The sequence below is a fragment of the Phoca vitulina genome, unplaced genomic scaffold, assembly GCF_004348235.1.
Source record: "Phoca vitulina isolate PV1807 unplaced genomic scaffold, GSC_HSeal_1.0 scaffold10, whole genome shotgun sequence".
Classification (NCBI taxonomy): Eukaryota; Metazoa; Chordata; class Mammalia; order Carnivora; family Phocidae; genus Phoca; species Phoca vitulina.
In genome coordinates this window covers 46,279,819-46,296,534 of record NW_022589713.1, presented here as the reverse complement: position 1 = coordinate 46,296,534, position 16,716 = coordinate 46,279,819, and the positions used below count along the sequence as shown (strand labels likewise).

At 44.0% G+C, this 16,716-nt stretch overlaps 1 protein-coding gene across 2 annotated transcripts in view; it reads left to right on the top strand.

The window, feature by feature from the left end:
• ITGA9 (integrin subunit alpha 9) overlaps window positions 1–16,716 on the top strand; it is a 330,110-nt gene that overhangs the window by 276,608 nt on the left and 36,786 nt on the right. For both annotated transcript variants that reach the window (XM_032408998.1, XM_032408999.1), the window contains exon 24: window positions 15,654–15,779. In XM_032408998.1, the coding sequence (XP_032264889.1) occupies window positions 15,654–15,779 (126 nt within the window). The remainder of the gene's footprint in view (window positions 1–15,653; window positions 15,780–16,716) is intronic.

The following is a 16,716-nucleotide window of genomic DNA, read 5'->3' as shown; positions in this document are numbered from 1 at the left end:
CTCTCAAATAAATAAATAAAATCTTTAAAAAAAAAAAAAAAAAAAAAGAAATCAAAGAGGAAATTATGAACAAATTGCAAATAAAGGACAGTGAAACTTGTTCATACCAAAACCAATGGCATGCAGACAAAACCCACACAGAGGAAAATATCATATACATAGAAAACAGGAAAGACTGAAAAAAAAGTGAACTAAATTGAAAACATAAAAGCTAGAAAAGGGGCAATTAAATAAATTGGACTCTAAGAAAGTAAAGTGAAGATATTGTTAAAATGGAAGTCATGATATAGAAAGATAAAAAGAACAATAACAAAAGTATTCCACATCAATAAAACCAAAAGCTGGGGGATGGAGGCAGGGGTTTATCCAACACAACAGACAAACCTATAGCAAACTTGATCAGGAAATAAAAAAGAGGGATGATGCCAAAAACACTAGAAATGATGAACTACAGTCATACAGAGAAGATTTTTAACTTCTATTATTTTTCACAATTTTATTCCCATAAAAAAACCTCAAAGAAATGCATGAAATGAAAAGTCTAACTAGACCAATTACCTTAGAAAAAAATGTAAAAGTAGCCAAAGACCTATACCTTTAAAAAGCACCAGGCCCAGCTAGCTATATAGGCAAGTTCTATTAAGTCGTCAAGGAATGGATAATTTCTGTGTTATAAAAACTCTTCCAGAGAGTAGAAAAAGATGAAAAACTCATCCTAGGAGACTAACATACTCTGGGTCATTAACTAGAAATGAAGAGTGGGCACTTACACAGAACAGGAAACTGCAGGCCAAACTCACTTTGAAAACAGATACAAAAGTTCTAAATAAATGTTTGCAAAGCGATTCCTGTTAGAAGAAGAACATATTCTGAGTAAAGTACAGTGTCATCCAGGAATGCTACATTGATTCTTTATGAAGACATTAACATTGTTCACTGTTAATATAAAAAGAATTAAAAAAGAATATTAAAAGAATGATCAGGATGAGGACTTCCAAAAAAGACAAAAGTTAAATTTAACATACATTTATGTTATTTTTAAAAATTTCCCGTAAGGAAGATATGGAAAGAAACTTCAACTTGACAAAAGTCCTCCATCAGAAGCCTATAGAACCTATGGGATAGAAACCTGATACTAAGATGTTAGAAGTTGTCCCACCTAAGTGAGGAGCAAGACATGAGCTCCTGCTTTTGTTTCTTTGATTTAGTAGTGTTAGAGGTCTTGATGATAAAAAGAAATGAATAACCTTTATTGTAAAAAATAAGAAACAGAAGTATCGCTGTGGCAAACAATGTTATTATCCCCTAGGAAATCTGAGATAATCAAGTGATTGAATGTGAGGCCTTGTGAATGCAGAAAGTAAAAGCTGGGGCACACTTATAAATTACCTGACCTTTGAACGCATTCCGCAAGCCACACACTGATCCACTGGCTAAGGGTGGAAGCCTTACTGGACCAAGGTGTTTATGTATGACCTCTGGCCAATCGTTGGTTGATCACTAAGTTATGTCAACCCAGGACAACCCCTAGGAAACCAGGCTTAAAAATAAAACAAGTGTAAAAATAAATATGGAGCAGAGACATCACACACTGCAGGAGAAACATACTCCACAGAATTAGTCCAAGCAAGGCACTAAACCAATAAGGAAAACAAAAAATGTAGCAACTACCACTTCCCAAAGCAGGGGTAAGAATACAGAGTTGCCACAATATCTAAAACATTCAGTTTAAAAGAATTTATGAAACATGAAGAAATCAGAACAGGGTAAACAATGTGCAGGGGGAGAAAAGGAATCAACTGAAGCTGCGTCTGAGGAACCCAGATGTTGGATTTAGTCATCAAGGACTTCAAAGCAGCTATTATAAATGTGTTTAGAGAACTAAATGAAACCATGCTTAAAGAATTAAAGGAAAGTATGATAACAATGACTCATCAGATAGAAAATATCAATAAAAGATGGAAACTGTAAAAGGAGCCAAGTAGAAATTCTGGAGTTGAAAGTAAAATTCATTAGAGGGGCTCAGTAGCAGATTTGAGCTGACAGAGAATCAGCAAACTTGAAGATAGATCAGTGCAGACCATCAAATCTGAAGAACAGAAAGAAAAAAATAATAAAGAAAAATGAGCAAAGCCTCAGAAATCTCTGAGACATCATAAAGTATATGCATAAAAATACACGTAATTGGAGTTCCAGAAGGAGAGGATAGCAAGGGGCAGAAAAAATGTCTAATGAAAGAATTAACCCCCAAACAGTGGAGTTATATAGACTCCTGTACAATAAATGATATGAAGACAATTGGCTATCCATTTGGAAAGAAATTACAGTGTAATTTGTAAATTACACTTACAAATAAGTGACAACATTAGCATCACTGGTTATCAGAGCAATGTAAAATCAAATGAAAATAAGGTCCCCACCCAGTTAAACTGGCAAAATCCAAAAGATTGTTAATATCCATTGTTGGTTAAGATGAGGAGAAATGGGCACTCTTAAATACTGTTAGTATAAAAGGCAATTTGACAGTAACTGTCAGAATTTAAAATATGAATACCAACAATTCCACTTTTAGGAACCTGTCTCAAAATTCTCACATAATATGTATCCAGCAGAAATTTCTAACTTTTTGATAGTAGATGTAGATGTCATTGTTCTCAGCATAAATGTGAGCTTTTTCTATTTTGGTGAAATAGAAAATAATATGCCACTAGGATTCTGAGAGGAAGCTGTTAGATTCAGTTAAAAAAAAAAAAAAAAGGAGGGGCGCCTGGGTGGCTCAGATGGTTAAGCGTCTGCCTTCAGCTCAGCTCATGATCCCAGAGTCCTGGGATCGAGTCCCGCATCGGGCTCCCTACTCCTTGGGAGCCTGCTTCTCCCTCTGCCTCTCTCTCTCTCTCTCTGTCTCTCATGAATAAATAAATAAAATCTTTAAAAAATAAATAAATAAATAAAAAAGGAGTAATAATAATACATTTTTATTAAGAACTTGTTATAGATGAGGCACAACACCAAGTAATTTACCTGGACAAATTCATTTAATCTTCATGAGAATTTCGCCAGGAAGCAGAGGAAGGGGGAGGTGCCAAGGTCACAGAGCTGGTAAGTGGCTAAGTTAGTGTGCACTCTTAACCACTAGACTGCACAGCCACCTGCCAAGCCTCGTGACATCTTTCTGTCTGGATGTGAGCTGTCCAGCAGCATTAGCATCACCTGGAAGTTAGAATTGTAGAAATGCAAAGTCTCGGGCTCCACCCAGAGCCGCTGAATCAGAATCTGCATTTTAACAAGATCCCCAGTGATGCATTTGCACATTAATACTGAGAAGCCCTGGCCTAAAGCATATTACTTAAATCACTCCAAGCTTCCCTTTCCCCATCTATAAAATGGTGATGACAGTCTTTGCCAGGCAAGCCTGTTGTGGGGAATCTTTTATCCACATATTCATTCATTCATCAAATGCTTTGCACCCACCATATGCCAAGCACTGGTTTTTGCTGCAGGGGAAAAAAAGCAGACAAGAACTAATAATTTCCAGCCCTCGTGTAGCTTACGTTCTGGTAGAGACAAGTAATAAGTAAAATATAATAGCGTATTACATGATGGTAAGTACTCTGGGGAAGAACAAAGGAGACAAGGGTGTGAGGATGAGAAAGTTTGTAGTTTTCAGGGGTGGTTGCTGAGACCTTCACTCAGGGTGGGGGCACTCGAGCTGTCTCAGGAGGTTGTCATGTGGTCTTTGTGTATGAAGGCCTTGGCAAGTCTGTTTCCTGGGAATTCTCTCTCCTTGCACTTAGCTCTGCTTGGTTTCTCTCCTGTGAAACCCCAGGCCCTGTGCAGTGTCCAGATTGGACATCCAGGAGCCTCTGTGTGTGTGCTCATTAGGAGTCACCCTGGGGGAGCTTTCTGCCACAAAGTGAATCACTTAGTCGCTGGCAACAGCAGGGGACAGTAACACTGGTTTTTAAAGCTGGCTGGTGGCTAAGGCACATTTTGCAGGAGAGAAGTCCTGGGTTTCATGACTTAGTTATGCTTGGAGGGTAATTGCAACAAGAAGTCTGCCCTGCAGCAAGCTTGCTGGAGGCCAGAACTTAACTTGTGCACAAGCCAGGTCTGGCACTTTAAAGCAACCCAACAAATAACCCAGAATTGAACAATTCAGGTTTTTTTTTTTTTTTCAATGTCTATTACTTTCCTCCATAGTGAACACATGTTTCTTTTATCCCCCACCTTCTACCTCAACTTTTCTGTAGAAATTCGAGGGCTTTTCCTATATAACCCCAGCACTCATCCTGGGAGGGAGGTTCCTGCTAACAAGAATTCAAGGCTTAGAAACCCTCCCCAGGATGCAGAGTCCATGGGTGATGTGCCTTCTTTTCCTTGAGGAACTGGTTTGCCTTTTGAGAACTTGGTGCCTTCTACTCATATTAACTTATCTGTGTAATTCTCAGAGACACCCCTGGGGTTCTCTGTAAAAAGATTAGCAAGGAGATTTTTTTTCTTTTGAGGGTGGGGGGACGGAGAGAGAAAATCTTAAGCAGCCTCCATGCCCAGCACGGAGCTCAATCTCATGACCCTGAGATCATGACCTGAGCTGAAATCAGGAGTTGTACACTTAACCGACTGAGTCACCCAGGTGCCCCAACAAGGAGATCTTAATGGTCAAAACTATGTGGTCTAAAACCCAGCATGACCTCCCATCCACCTTTCCAGGCCATTGCCTCTAATATCCTCTGCGTCTGACCTTGTCCTCCAGCCACTCTGGACTGTGAAGGCTACTGATCCACCCACTATGCACTTCCCTGGGCTTCCTGACCTCCTGGTTTCTTCCTTCCCTCTGGCTATGGAAAGCCCACTCATTCCTCAAGACCTAATTCTCACACATCCTCTCTTCCATCATGCCCTTTCCTGGGTAGTCCTGCCTCAGGCCCTTTGCACCTGCCTCTTCTGAGAGCACCCTTCCCCCAGATCTTTGCATGGCCAGCTCCTTCTCATAGTGTGGGTCTGAGCCCCAAGTTCATCTTTTCACTGAGGTCTTCCCTGACCACCTGAGCTAATGTTGCAAACTTCCATCACCTCAATCCCATTTCTCTGTGTTATTTTCTTCATAGCACTTGCCACTGTCTGAAATTACTATTTTTCATTGTATGTCTTCTTCCACAAGATTGAGAACACCATGACAGGAAAGTCATGGCTGCCTTGTTTCCTGTGTCTCCCCAGCTATGGTGCCCCGACCACAGTATGTGCTCAGATAAATGAAAGAATTGGCCACGCCCACGCTATTGAAATCAACGCAAGTATTTCTTTCTGCCTTAGCGTAGGGTGTGTGTCCTTACACACCGGCACACCCCGCAGCACATCTTTTGAGCACCTCATATGTCTTTTAGGGACTCAGCAGATTTGCACTGAGTTGAAATCCCATGTCTAGATGTTTTGGCAACTTCCCTTAACCCACAGCAGAGGTTGCCTTAATTTAATGTGGGAATAAGTAAAAAGGTAAAACTTTGAAAGAAGGGGCTGAATCACGTAAGAGAAATGAAGGCTTCTAAGAGCAAACTTGAACTCCACAAATTTTGGTCAGAGACTTCATGAAAACATTCTCCTTCTCTCTCTCTCTCTCTCTCTCTCTCTCTCTCACACACACACACACACACACACACACACAGAATCAAGTCCACTGATCTCAGCAATGGCCTCAAACCATTTTTTTTTTTCTTTTTCTTCCTTCTGCATATGTCTGAATGTGAGCTGAATAGTCAAGTTCCTGAAATGAGTCAGGATTAGGTTGGCTTCAGTTTTTTTTTTTTTCTCAACAGAAGCCAAGCACTTAAAAGTGGGGAGATGGCTGATTGAATTTTGGAGAGAGAGTTACGTTCCTGGGCTCTTGGGTCAATTTTAGTTTTGGCTAGAGGGAGAAAGTGTGTGTTTCTTTGCACAGCTTACATTCAACACACACCCTCTGGAAGGTGGGGATAAGGTTCAGCCTGGGCTGTCCGTGCACAGTGTGGTCCAGAGGCTGCCCTCTAACCCATGTGGACAGAGTGCATGAATCAAGCCAGCAGTGACATCTCCCTGCTGACTGAGGGCGCCAGCTTATCAAGGAGCCCGGGGTCCTGTGCTCACGGCCGGCTGCTGTGACATCTGGAAGCATTAATGCTTCGTCGCCGGCATGTGGGCCAGTTGGAATGCCCATGCTTCGGTGCACGGTTCTGGTCCCCGACATGGATAAGCCTTAAAAGTCAGTGATTATGCCATTTACCTCCCTTCATTCCTTAAAAGCAACATGACACAGAGCCCAGTTGTTGCTGGGTGAGGGGTTGTTACTGAAGTTGCTAACAGGAAATCTCACTGAGGATAAACAGAGCTCATCGCTCCTTGCCCAGAAACACGTGGTTCTCATTTAACCTGCCCAGGACTCATTGTGGATGCTTCAGAAGCACAAAAACAGGAAAACTCCTCTCTCTGACATACACACCATGTTTCTTCTGACCAAAAGGAACTTTCTCGACCTTGTTAGATGCCGAAAAGTGGTTCTCTCCCCAGCTGTCCAGGAGCGCAGCTTCATTCACTTCTCCTTAATGATCCAAACTGAGGAGCGACAGCATACTTTAGACCTCTCGTGAAATCTTGAAACTTTAGACCTAAGGTTACTCTTTTAACTGCTCTGAAGTATGTACTCTCAGAAAGTTGTGCGGGAGGTTAGACGGATGGCTACACGTGAGACAGCAATCAGAAAACAATTGTTCTTTTATTTTATTTTATTTATTTGAGAGAGAGAGCGCTTGCATGTGAGCAGGGGAAAGGGCAGAGGGAGAGAGAGAATCTCAAGGAGACTCCACGCAGAGCGTGGAGCTGGACACGGGGCTCGATCTCATGACCCGGAGATCATGACCTTAGCTGAAACCAAGAGTCGGACAGACGCTCAACCGACTGAGCCACCCAGGTGCCCCTTTACTTTTTGATAAAGGGATAACTATAAAGTGATACATCTCATAAATGCAACAATAACTCAGTGAATCACTAGGTGCGTTACTTTATCCTTTAATGTAAGATGGAGAGGAACTTTGTTCTTTGCCATAAGCTAGGTCGAAGCTAGACCCAGAATCTAAATTAACTGATACAGTTCCAAGGGCTGTGTTGTGTCCCCTGGTGGCAGCCTGCCTGTGTGTGTGTCTCTCTCTCTCAACTTTCCAGCAGGCTGGCCGGCCACACCCAGAGGAAAAGGGGGGCGGGTAGTGGGGAGGGCATGCCATTGTTTTCACCAAACCCTAGAGCTGCTGAAGGGGAAAAATCATTGGCTTTTATCATTAAGAAGTGAAATATTTTATGCAATAATGGCAGACTCATACAGAGGTCAGGATTGTACAATGGATTATGCTCTCCCTTTCCTCTGGAAGATTGATTCTGAGGCTTTGCCCCTTTATTTCCTGTTTCAGTTTTGGTCTCAGTAACACCCTGACCTTTCACAGTGGTGGTGGCCTTAAGGGATGGGGGAGGGGGGGAGAGGAAGCAAGCATTTTATTTAGAAGATAATTTTCAGTTTGAAAGAGAGGCGACATCTCAAGGGAAAGTTACAATCTTTTCAGGCTTTTTTAAGTTACTGGCTTTGCCCGTCTGGAAATTAAATGACCCCAGGTCATTCTTAAACTCCTTGCTCCTCCTGCTCCATCCCCCAACTCTGCCCGGTTTGGAGGCCTGCTGTTGTTTATGGACGACTGCTCTGCTCTCATTTACCTTTTTCAGTTCAGAAACCGAGCATGCTCTTCATTTGGGGATCGAGGTGGGGAGGGACTGGCCAAAGCCAGAGAGCCTCCTGTTAATTTACCTCGTATCGTTGTGAGCTCCAAAGTGTCTTGCCTTTTGTTTGTATGAACACATTGGAGTCTCTAGCTACACACAGAGGTAACTATCAGAAAATCAGAACTTGCTGAACTGATAAACAAGGAGCCCTTTTCACAAAGCGAAAGAACCCGTGCTACAGGAGGGTCTACCAGAGGACGCCTTTGAGAACTCCTTCCTTTACATGAAATGATGCATGCACACAAAAATTGTGTGTTCGACCTTTCAGATACATTAGTAACCTAAAGCTAGGCGTACCCATTAGGGGGAAGTACCCAGGATTGTTACTGGTTTCTCTGCCCTTATGTTAAGTAGTGCCGTTCCAGGGGAAAAATCAGAGTGAGGGAATGGAACCTTGGAGCAGCCGCCCCTACTGAGTTATTCTGGGTCTGTATTATTACAAAGACTCGAAATGACATGACATACATAAAAATATTTGTTTTAGGATTTATTAGTAAAATGTTATCCTCTTTCCCCATTTTTTGGTCAATACCAAGAAACAATAGTGAATCAGAGCAATGTGATTTAATGTAAGTCATAACCTAAGGAGCTCTGTAAGACTGGAAGAGACTTTATCACAGTTTTATATTTTGCTGAATGGAAAATATGTATTTTATTTATCTTTCTGTGAGTAAACATCTTAGGTCAGCTGAATTAGCCAGTTGGTACAATTTCTCATTTTATGAGTATTGGTTTTTTTTTTTTTTTAAAGATTTTATTTATTTATACGACACAGAGAGAGAGACAGCGAGAGAGGGAACACAAGCGGGGGAGTGGGAGAGAGAGAAGCAGGCTCCCTGCTGAGCAGGGAGCCCGATGCGGGGCTCGATCCCAGGACCCTGGGATCATGACCTGAGCCGAAGGCAGACGCTTAATGACTGAGCCACCCAGGCGCCCCTATGAGTATTGTTTTTATTTAAAACTTTAAATATCACCAAAATTACTATTGTAATTTTGTAACTATTGTAAGTGTTCGGCCTCCTGTGGGAGAAGGGGGCTTATTATCTTCTGATACTCAGTTCCCAGATGAGGCAGTAGGTAATTGAATTAGCAAAGCAGGCATTCAGAACATTGTCTGGGTTTTCAAACTCAAGGGGCATGTGAATCTAGAGAAGCAGGTGGCAAGTCAGGGGACAGGTCCTGTTGACCCAGTTGCCATCAGCTGTGATGGGTGGAATACCAGATGGAAAAGTGGCCCAGGGATGTAACAGAGGACATAGAGTCAGTGATTAACAGATAAATGGTAGTTAACATGAAACACATGTTATTCAAAAATGAACCTGTGCCCTCTTTAATTTAAAAACATAGTTTTTAAATCAAACTTCCCCTAAGACCCACATTGGTGAAGACTCCAAGCATTGTTCATGGGGTAGTGCTTGTTGTCAGTTTATTCCCCTAATTGAATCCCCCATTTCTCTTCTGTTGGCTGTGTACTGTGTTCAAGGCAGTCCATCAATCCAGGGACACTTCGGTGACCTCTCCCAGCCCTGGACCCCAGCCAGCTGGAGGATGATCACGGAATGGGGCTGATGCTGGTAGAAAGGAGACGTCTGGGCCTCAGCCTGTTAAACACATACCAGTAATAGCACATGCTCCAGGTGAAGAGTGGTTCCTTCACTCTGAGACATGTTCATTGCCATCTGGGTAGCTGCCCACCCCACCCCCAATCTAAGATTTGCCTGTAAGACCCTCCTCTTTGTCCAGGCCCACCTCTCCTGCCTCCTTTCTGACCACCATTACCCAACCATTCATCTGATGCCTGAGCCATGTTGAACTCTTAGGCTCTCTCTAGATCAAGTCTACTGTTCGAACCTCTGTGCTTTCGCAGATGCTGTTCCTCCCTGCCTGGAATTACCTTCCCTTTCTCGCTTTGCTCTCTGAAACTTCTCTTTACCTTCCAGGATCCATGAGAAGCGCCACCTCCCCTGAGTCCAGAGTGCAGATCACGACAAGCCAACTGCTGGGGGAGGGAGAAATTTGTAGAGAAGAGTCATGGTGGTAGCAGGGCCGCTGCTCTGAGGGCTGTGAGCGGGTGGACAGTGGGATGAGGGTCCGGGTGTGTGGGGGACAGAGGCTGTGCAGCCTGGGCCCAGGGAAGGTGGACCAGGAACGGGGCGTCCGGGAAGGGCTTCAGAGGTGTGCTCCTTCCACAGTCGAAGCATCTAGGTACATGATTGGCTACTTACCCTCTCTGGGCCTCAGTCTTGTCATCAGTAAAATGGGTGAAAATTAAGGAGACCAGATGTCCCAGTTTGCCTGGCACATCCCTGATATTGGTCTCTATCTTACTAGTCTGTCTGGTTGACTCCCCCACTCCACTCTCAAAAATGTCCTGGTTTGGACAGTAAATAGTATGGTCACCTTACTGATTTATGCGTATTCTCTATGCATGGGTACTATAAAGATTCAGTGCATGCCATAGCTCTTAGATTGGTACCAATGTTAGCTAGTATTATTCCCGTTTATATCTGAGCTCCGTACAGGGATGGGGCCTTAAGCAGTTGGAATTGGTTTCCAGGGTGATACACTTGGGGAATGAGACCCAGAAAACAGATCGAAGGACTTCTCAGTCCCTCCAGTCTTCAGGCCCAGGGACAAAGACTGCATTAGGGCTGCTCTGTTCTGGGACCTCAGGGAAGACCTGTGTCCTCTCTCTAATTCTAGGTCAGCAGACAACTCTGAGGTACCTTATGCAGGCCCCTATCCCCAGACCACAACATGGAAATGCTTTGTTTTCCTCCAGCCCCTTTACCAGACTACCACAACCCAGAAAGTCTTTAGTTAAAGCTCTAGATGTTCCTTTGACTTATAACACGCAAAAGGTGGATTCTCTTTCGTGGCATCATACCCGTGGAATCGCCCTGATTCATACTTTGAACCCAGTATTTTATGAAGCGAGATTTTGCCAGGCCACCTAGAGTGTACCAAGCACTTTGTCCTCGGATAGGCCTGGCACCTTGGTGGCTTCTGACCGTGAACCCTCCTGACCGAGGCTGACCTGGACCCTGCCACCAAGTGGTGTCCACATCTTCTTGGGCTCCTGACAATTTCCCAAATCACCACCGTCTCTCCCTTTCCGACTTGCACAATGTTTTCTTTGGGGTCAGGACAAGGGGAGTGGGGGAGACCAAAAGCCAGCAGAAAACCCTCAATAGCTGCCTTCGCAGAATCCAGCCTTGACACTGTGTCCTGCATCCTCTTGTCCTTTGTGTGTGTATCTGGTGAAGTCCTTTTATTCACATTCCAATAGACATGGACCTCTTCCAGCTCCCGGAGGTCCTGGAAGATAAGCAGCCATGTCATGGGAAGCATTTGGACTCGGATGGTCTGGAAAATTGATGAGAAGTGAGTGGGTAGAGATGAGCAGGGGCAATGGCCACAGAGCCCTTGGCCAGCCACAGAAATGAAGCTGTTGACATGAGCACTGTGGTGTTTGGATTGTCTGCAATGGGAGAAGAAAACAGTACTTCCCCCTTGATTTTAGGCAAAGAAGGTGACTAGAACCAAGCAGGGGCTGATCAACAATTGCTTAGCTACGTAATGTGAGATTGGGTGGCCCTGTGCTCTTACAAAATGCACAGATAGTCCTCGAAGTAGGAATTAGCAGGTGAGGACCACCTTAGTGGCCATCTAGGCCACCATCCTCATTTTACACGAGGCAGCTGAGGCCCTGGAGACCCGAGCTGGCACAGCTCTCGGGAGGCAGAGCTGGGGCTGGCTCCTGGACTGTCGAGGGCTCATCAAGACCACCTGTGCCACGGGATTCCTTCACCGCATGCTTCTTGCTGCCAACAGGCAGTCACGTGACCTTGGACGGGTCCTGGAACTCGGGGGCTCTGGTTCTTTATCTGTCAGCTGAGGCCAAGGAACTGCGTGATCTGCAGGCTGCCTCCCAGAAACCACATTCCAGGATGCTCTGTCCCCCTTCCAACCCAAGACAGCCTTGAGGAGCCTGGCCCCCCAGCCAGCGGATACTTTTATCTCCCACGCTCTGGCCAGGAGTTGTTTTTCTGGCCACAGTGGCAGAAATGGGTCAGGATGGAGGATTCTGGGCTTCCTAGGCTTCTAGGCTAGTGCTCCCTTCCTTTTGGCCTAGGTGGGAACAAGAAGGTCTGGTTTCCCTCCACCTCTGCCAGTCCGTGACTCCCGCCCCAGCCCCGTCCTCAGCCTCTATACCTGAGAGACAGGAAAATGGTTATAAGCACCAACTCTGGAGCTGGATGGCCTGCTAACTGGGGGACCTCAGGTAGTCATCTGGTCTCCCCTTGCCCCTCCGTTTCTCCATCTGTAAAATGGAGATAGTAACAGCACTCACCTCCAGGGGGCAAGGGCTGCATGAGCTCGTATGTGTAAAGCACTCAGAACCTGCATACAGTAAGGGCCGCGCACATGTTGGGTGTTACTGCGACTGTCGCATACATATCTATCCAACATAGAAAACTCCTTCCCTTCCATGACCTGGCCAGGGTCTGAGCTGCTCAATTCTAGCTGAGGGAGCGTCTGCAGCAGGATTAGTGGGTCGGAATCAGACTCATGCAACACCAGGCAACCTTCAATCTCCCCTTGAAAGAGGACCACCCTGAACCTCACAGAAAAATGTTGTTTCCCCCCCGATTGATGTGATGCCCGTGTAACCACAGTCGGGAGCACAACTGGCTGAGATTTTCATTCACCACAGACTCAGTCTCCACTTCCCTTCTCCAGATTCCACTGGGGCAGATCAAATGTCACATGGGATCACATCACATCACGGTCGGCACCCTGTTCACTGGCCCCCGAGACGCCAGGGGAAAGAGGAGAGGGAAGCTCTGAGCCATGTGTCTGCCCCTGCCTGGCACGCACTGAGGCTTCAGCCGCTGCTCACCCCCTTGCCCTGCCATTCCCAGCTTCCTGCCAGTCTGTGTGGGGGTCTTCACGGCGCCAGGCTCCTCACACCCCAAGTTAGCAAAACTGGCTGAGTTGGGGCTCCATTCCCACACTTCCTCTCCCAGCCTGGAGACCCAAAGCACCAATTTGCAGAGCCAGGAGGAACTCTGCCCCCATCCCTGATTTTAATTAAGGACGAATGCATCCTGCAAGACTCAGAGATTCTGTTTCTCTAAACCCAGACCAATGTGTTTGTGTGGCCAGGCCCAGTCATCTCAACAGAGGAATGTGCACACCCCAGGCCTGCAGAAGTACCATTTTTCCAGTAGCCTTTCAGCAGATGTCCACCTCAGAAGACAAAGAGGGAAAGTGGAGGATGCTTCAGAGCGAAAAATGATTGGAATTAAGAACATGAGGACAACACATTCAAGTTCTCAAATGCTTGATGAACGAAATGTTTTCTATCCACGATGTGCCCTATGTGCCTAAATAGAGGGTAACCCCCAAATAACATAATCCCCACTTCCCTGATGAGGTACATTTAATGGTTTTTTGGCCGACTTAGTAAGAGTGAGAAGTGTGGTTGCCTTGAAGGTAGGGGATGGGAATGGACTGGAAAGAGGCCAGAGGGAACTTTCTGGAGTGAGTGACAGATTCTGTACCTTCATTGGGGTGGTGGTGATGTGGGTGATTTCATTTGTCAGATTTCATCAGACTATACCCTTAAGATCTGTGCATGTTTGTGAATGTAAATTTTACCTCAATAGAAGAAGTTAGAAACGGAATGAAATAATATCTACTTATAATATTTAACCTAACCATGCAATTGCATACTTAAAATTGTATAAGAATAATATATTAATTTATATTACTCTTTCCATTCACACGTCTCCTGAAATGATTTTATGCAAATGTATCTCCTTTGAGATCAGCGTCTATCACGACGAAGCTACTTTTTAGTCGTTTTCCAGAGCATATCATCTCAAATTTGTCTAATTAATTTGAAATGCAGTATATTTTGAATCCAAGCTTCTTGCTGAAATTTTATGGCGAAACACAAGTGCTCGTTTGCATAACATTGCAACAGTCTTTCTCATTTGTCTTGTGATTATGCATGATCCTCACTACATAAGCGACCTGTGTTTTGCTTTCTAAAATGAGCTTTAAAATATTTAGCACAGTTTGACACACTTGCACCCGAGGAATAATCCCCAAATCTGTGTTAAATCTCATTTCCTCCTTCCCATTAATTCCCTCTCGTAACCTCTAAAAGCGGCCAAAACCAATATTGATTGAGACCGTTTCAGGCTGATGTGTCTTCCCAGATTTTGTGGTTCAAGTAAAGTAATTGAGGGGCGCCTGGGTGGCTCAGTCAGTTAAGCGTCTGCTTTCGGCTCAGGTCGTGATCCCAGGGTCCTGGGGTAGAGCCCTGCATCAGACTCCCTCCTCAGCAGGGAGTCTGCTTCCCCCTCTCCTGCTCACCCTGCTTGTGCTCTCTCTCTCTCTCTCTCTCTCTCAACCCTCTCTCTCTCAAATAAATAAAATCTTTAAAAAAAAAAATAAAGTAATTGAGACAGTCCCAAATTATAAGATATTCTTAAAGAATAATAAATCCTAAACTATGAGAGATTGGTAAAGGCAACTCTCTCTTTTTTAATAATTAATTTGAGGAAAGAGACCTTCATCTTATTTGTTTTTAGGCATATATAGTAAATCCTGGTGTATGTGTTTATTAGAGCAAAGAAAAAATCGAGATTAATGCAGCAAATTTTGGGGGGTCTTATTTTATAGTTCATTATGAAAAGATTAGCACTGTTGACTTAAGTTAGAAGTTTCTTTATGTAAAAGTTTTAAGTTTTGCTCCCTACCATGAATGAGAAGCTGAAACATTCTTGAATAAATTCAAACACACTATATTTTCCTCAAGGGCATTAAAAATAAGAGTGTTTGATTTAAACAGATGATTCTGGTTAGAAATGGGATTATAAACACCATCCTAAATTATGAATTACTAATTACAACTTTTACCACTTGACCTTCAGTTCTGTCTAGTCCTCAGCTACAACCAGTGTGGTATGATGATGTATATAAGAAGTCTTGGTTTTTTCAGCATTTCCTCAAAAATAGTGTTGCCCTCAAAGAAACCAACATGGGAGACCATAAACTGTTGTTTCAGTGTGTTTTGTTTTTACTGTTGCTGTTGCTCAGCATGGTTGCTACTGCCATCAGAAGCAAAATTAGATAACTCACCAAGAGCTCACGGGCATATAAGCTCCTGTATGGCTCAGTGGGGTGGCTGCCCAACTTGTCTTTTTGTTGTTGTTGTTGTTGTTTTTAGCAGAACGCTCATTTTAAGTGACATTATATGTAGCTGCGGCTCTAGTTGGAGCAGAGAATGGGGCCCAGAGGGGTCCTGCTAGATGCCTCTTCTCCTCTCTGGGGAGATGACTGTGGGGTTTTATAGCACGCTGGGAGTCCTATGGAACACAGTTTGAAAACCTCTGGCAGTGGACCGCGCGTGAGGGCTTGGTCTCAGAAGACCTGGGTTCTGGACTCTGTGATTGTTGGCCAGTGACTTAACCTGAGTCTCCGTTTCCTCATCCAGACAAAGAGCATGAAAGCTCACCTCAGAGAGTAGCTACGAGGAGGTTTATAAATGTGCTTTAGAAACCGTGAAGTGTAGGGTTTGTTTTGTTCCTTAAGTCTTACTGTCTCCTAGTCACATCTCAATTGCATGTTGTGTACCATCTCATCTCAATTATTTAAGGACTTAGGATTGTTTGGCGTGGTTGAGGCTACTACTCTGCCCTTCAGCTTTGCAGCCATATTGTCCACTGGAGAATGGACAAGGGGAAAGTGCGGACATTGTTATCACCCCTGCAACAAGGGATTCCAGGCTCAGGATTCATTCTTGGGACAGACCACTCTGACAGATTTCTTTTCACTTTCAGGTGAGCCAAGAGAAGGGAAACTGTTCTTTCCAGAAAAACCCAACCCCCTGCATCATCCCTCAAGAGCAAGAAAATATCTTCCATACAATATTTGCCTTTTTCACAAAGTCTGGAAGAAAAGTCTTGGTAAGGATTTGCTTACTAGTTGGGTTAACATGGGTGGTCCTCACTAGGAACGCAAGTCTGAGATGAGAGGCCAGTTTTCTATTTGGCATTTATTATTTCCCAAATCTGGTTTTAATCAATTGGCATATAAAGTCACAAGGACTGTGGTCAACTCCTATTTTTCAGCCTGAGGTTTCAATCAAAGTGTTAAATTTACATTCCAAATTCCATTGCCTGGCAAAGGGAAAACCTTCGCAACCCACCAAGCACAAAGTAAAACATTTCTCCAACTAGTATGAGTCTAATCAAGAGTGATGGTTCTCCTACAAACACTGTGGAAAACTCTTGGGCAGGATCCACTGAAACTAAACATCTCTGTACCCTGTGACCCAGCACTTCCATTCCCAGGTATATCCCCAAGAGAAATGAGTATTTATGTCCTCCGAAAGACGTGGATAAGACTGTTTATGGTAATCTTATAACTAAAAGCTGGGAACAGTCCAGATCCCCAACAACAGAAGAATGGGTAGACAATTGTGGTGTAGCCACACATGGGAATATTACAGAGTAACGAACAATTCTACCACACATAGCAACATGAATGAACCTCACAGACATAATAAGGCCTGAAAGAAGCTGGAGCCAAAGCACACATAATATTTCACTTACATGAAGTTCAGAAACAACAAGACTAGCAGTGGTATTGGAGGTCAGGATGGTAGTTACTCTTGAAGGAATATCAAAAGGGATGGGGGCATGAGGGAACCTGCTTAAGTACCGCAAATGTTCTATATCTTGATCTGAGTATAAACATGTAAAATATATCAAGATGGACCCTTAAGATTTAATTCTGTCTACTATATGTAAGTTATACCTCCATTGTTTTAAAAGTGAGGGTATTGAAGATGGAATTGTGTGCTTTGCCGAAGCCTCCTTTCCCCCATATATTTGGTTACAT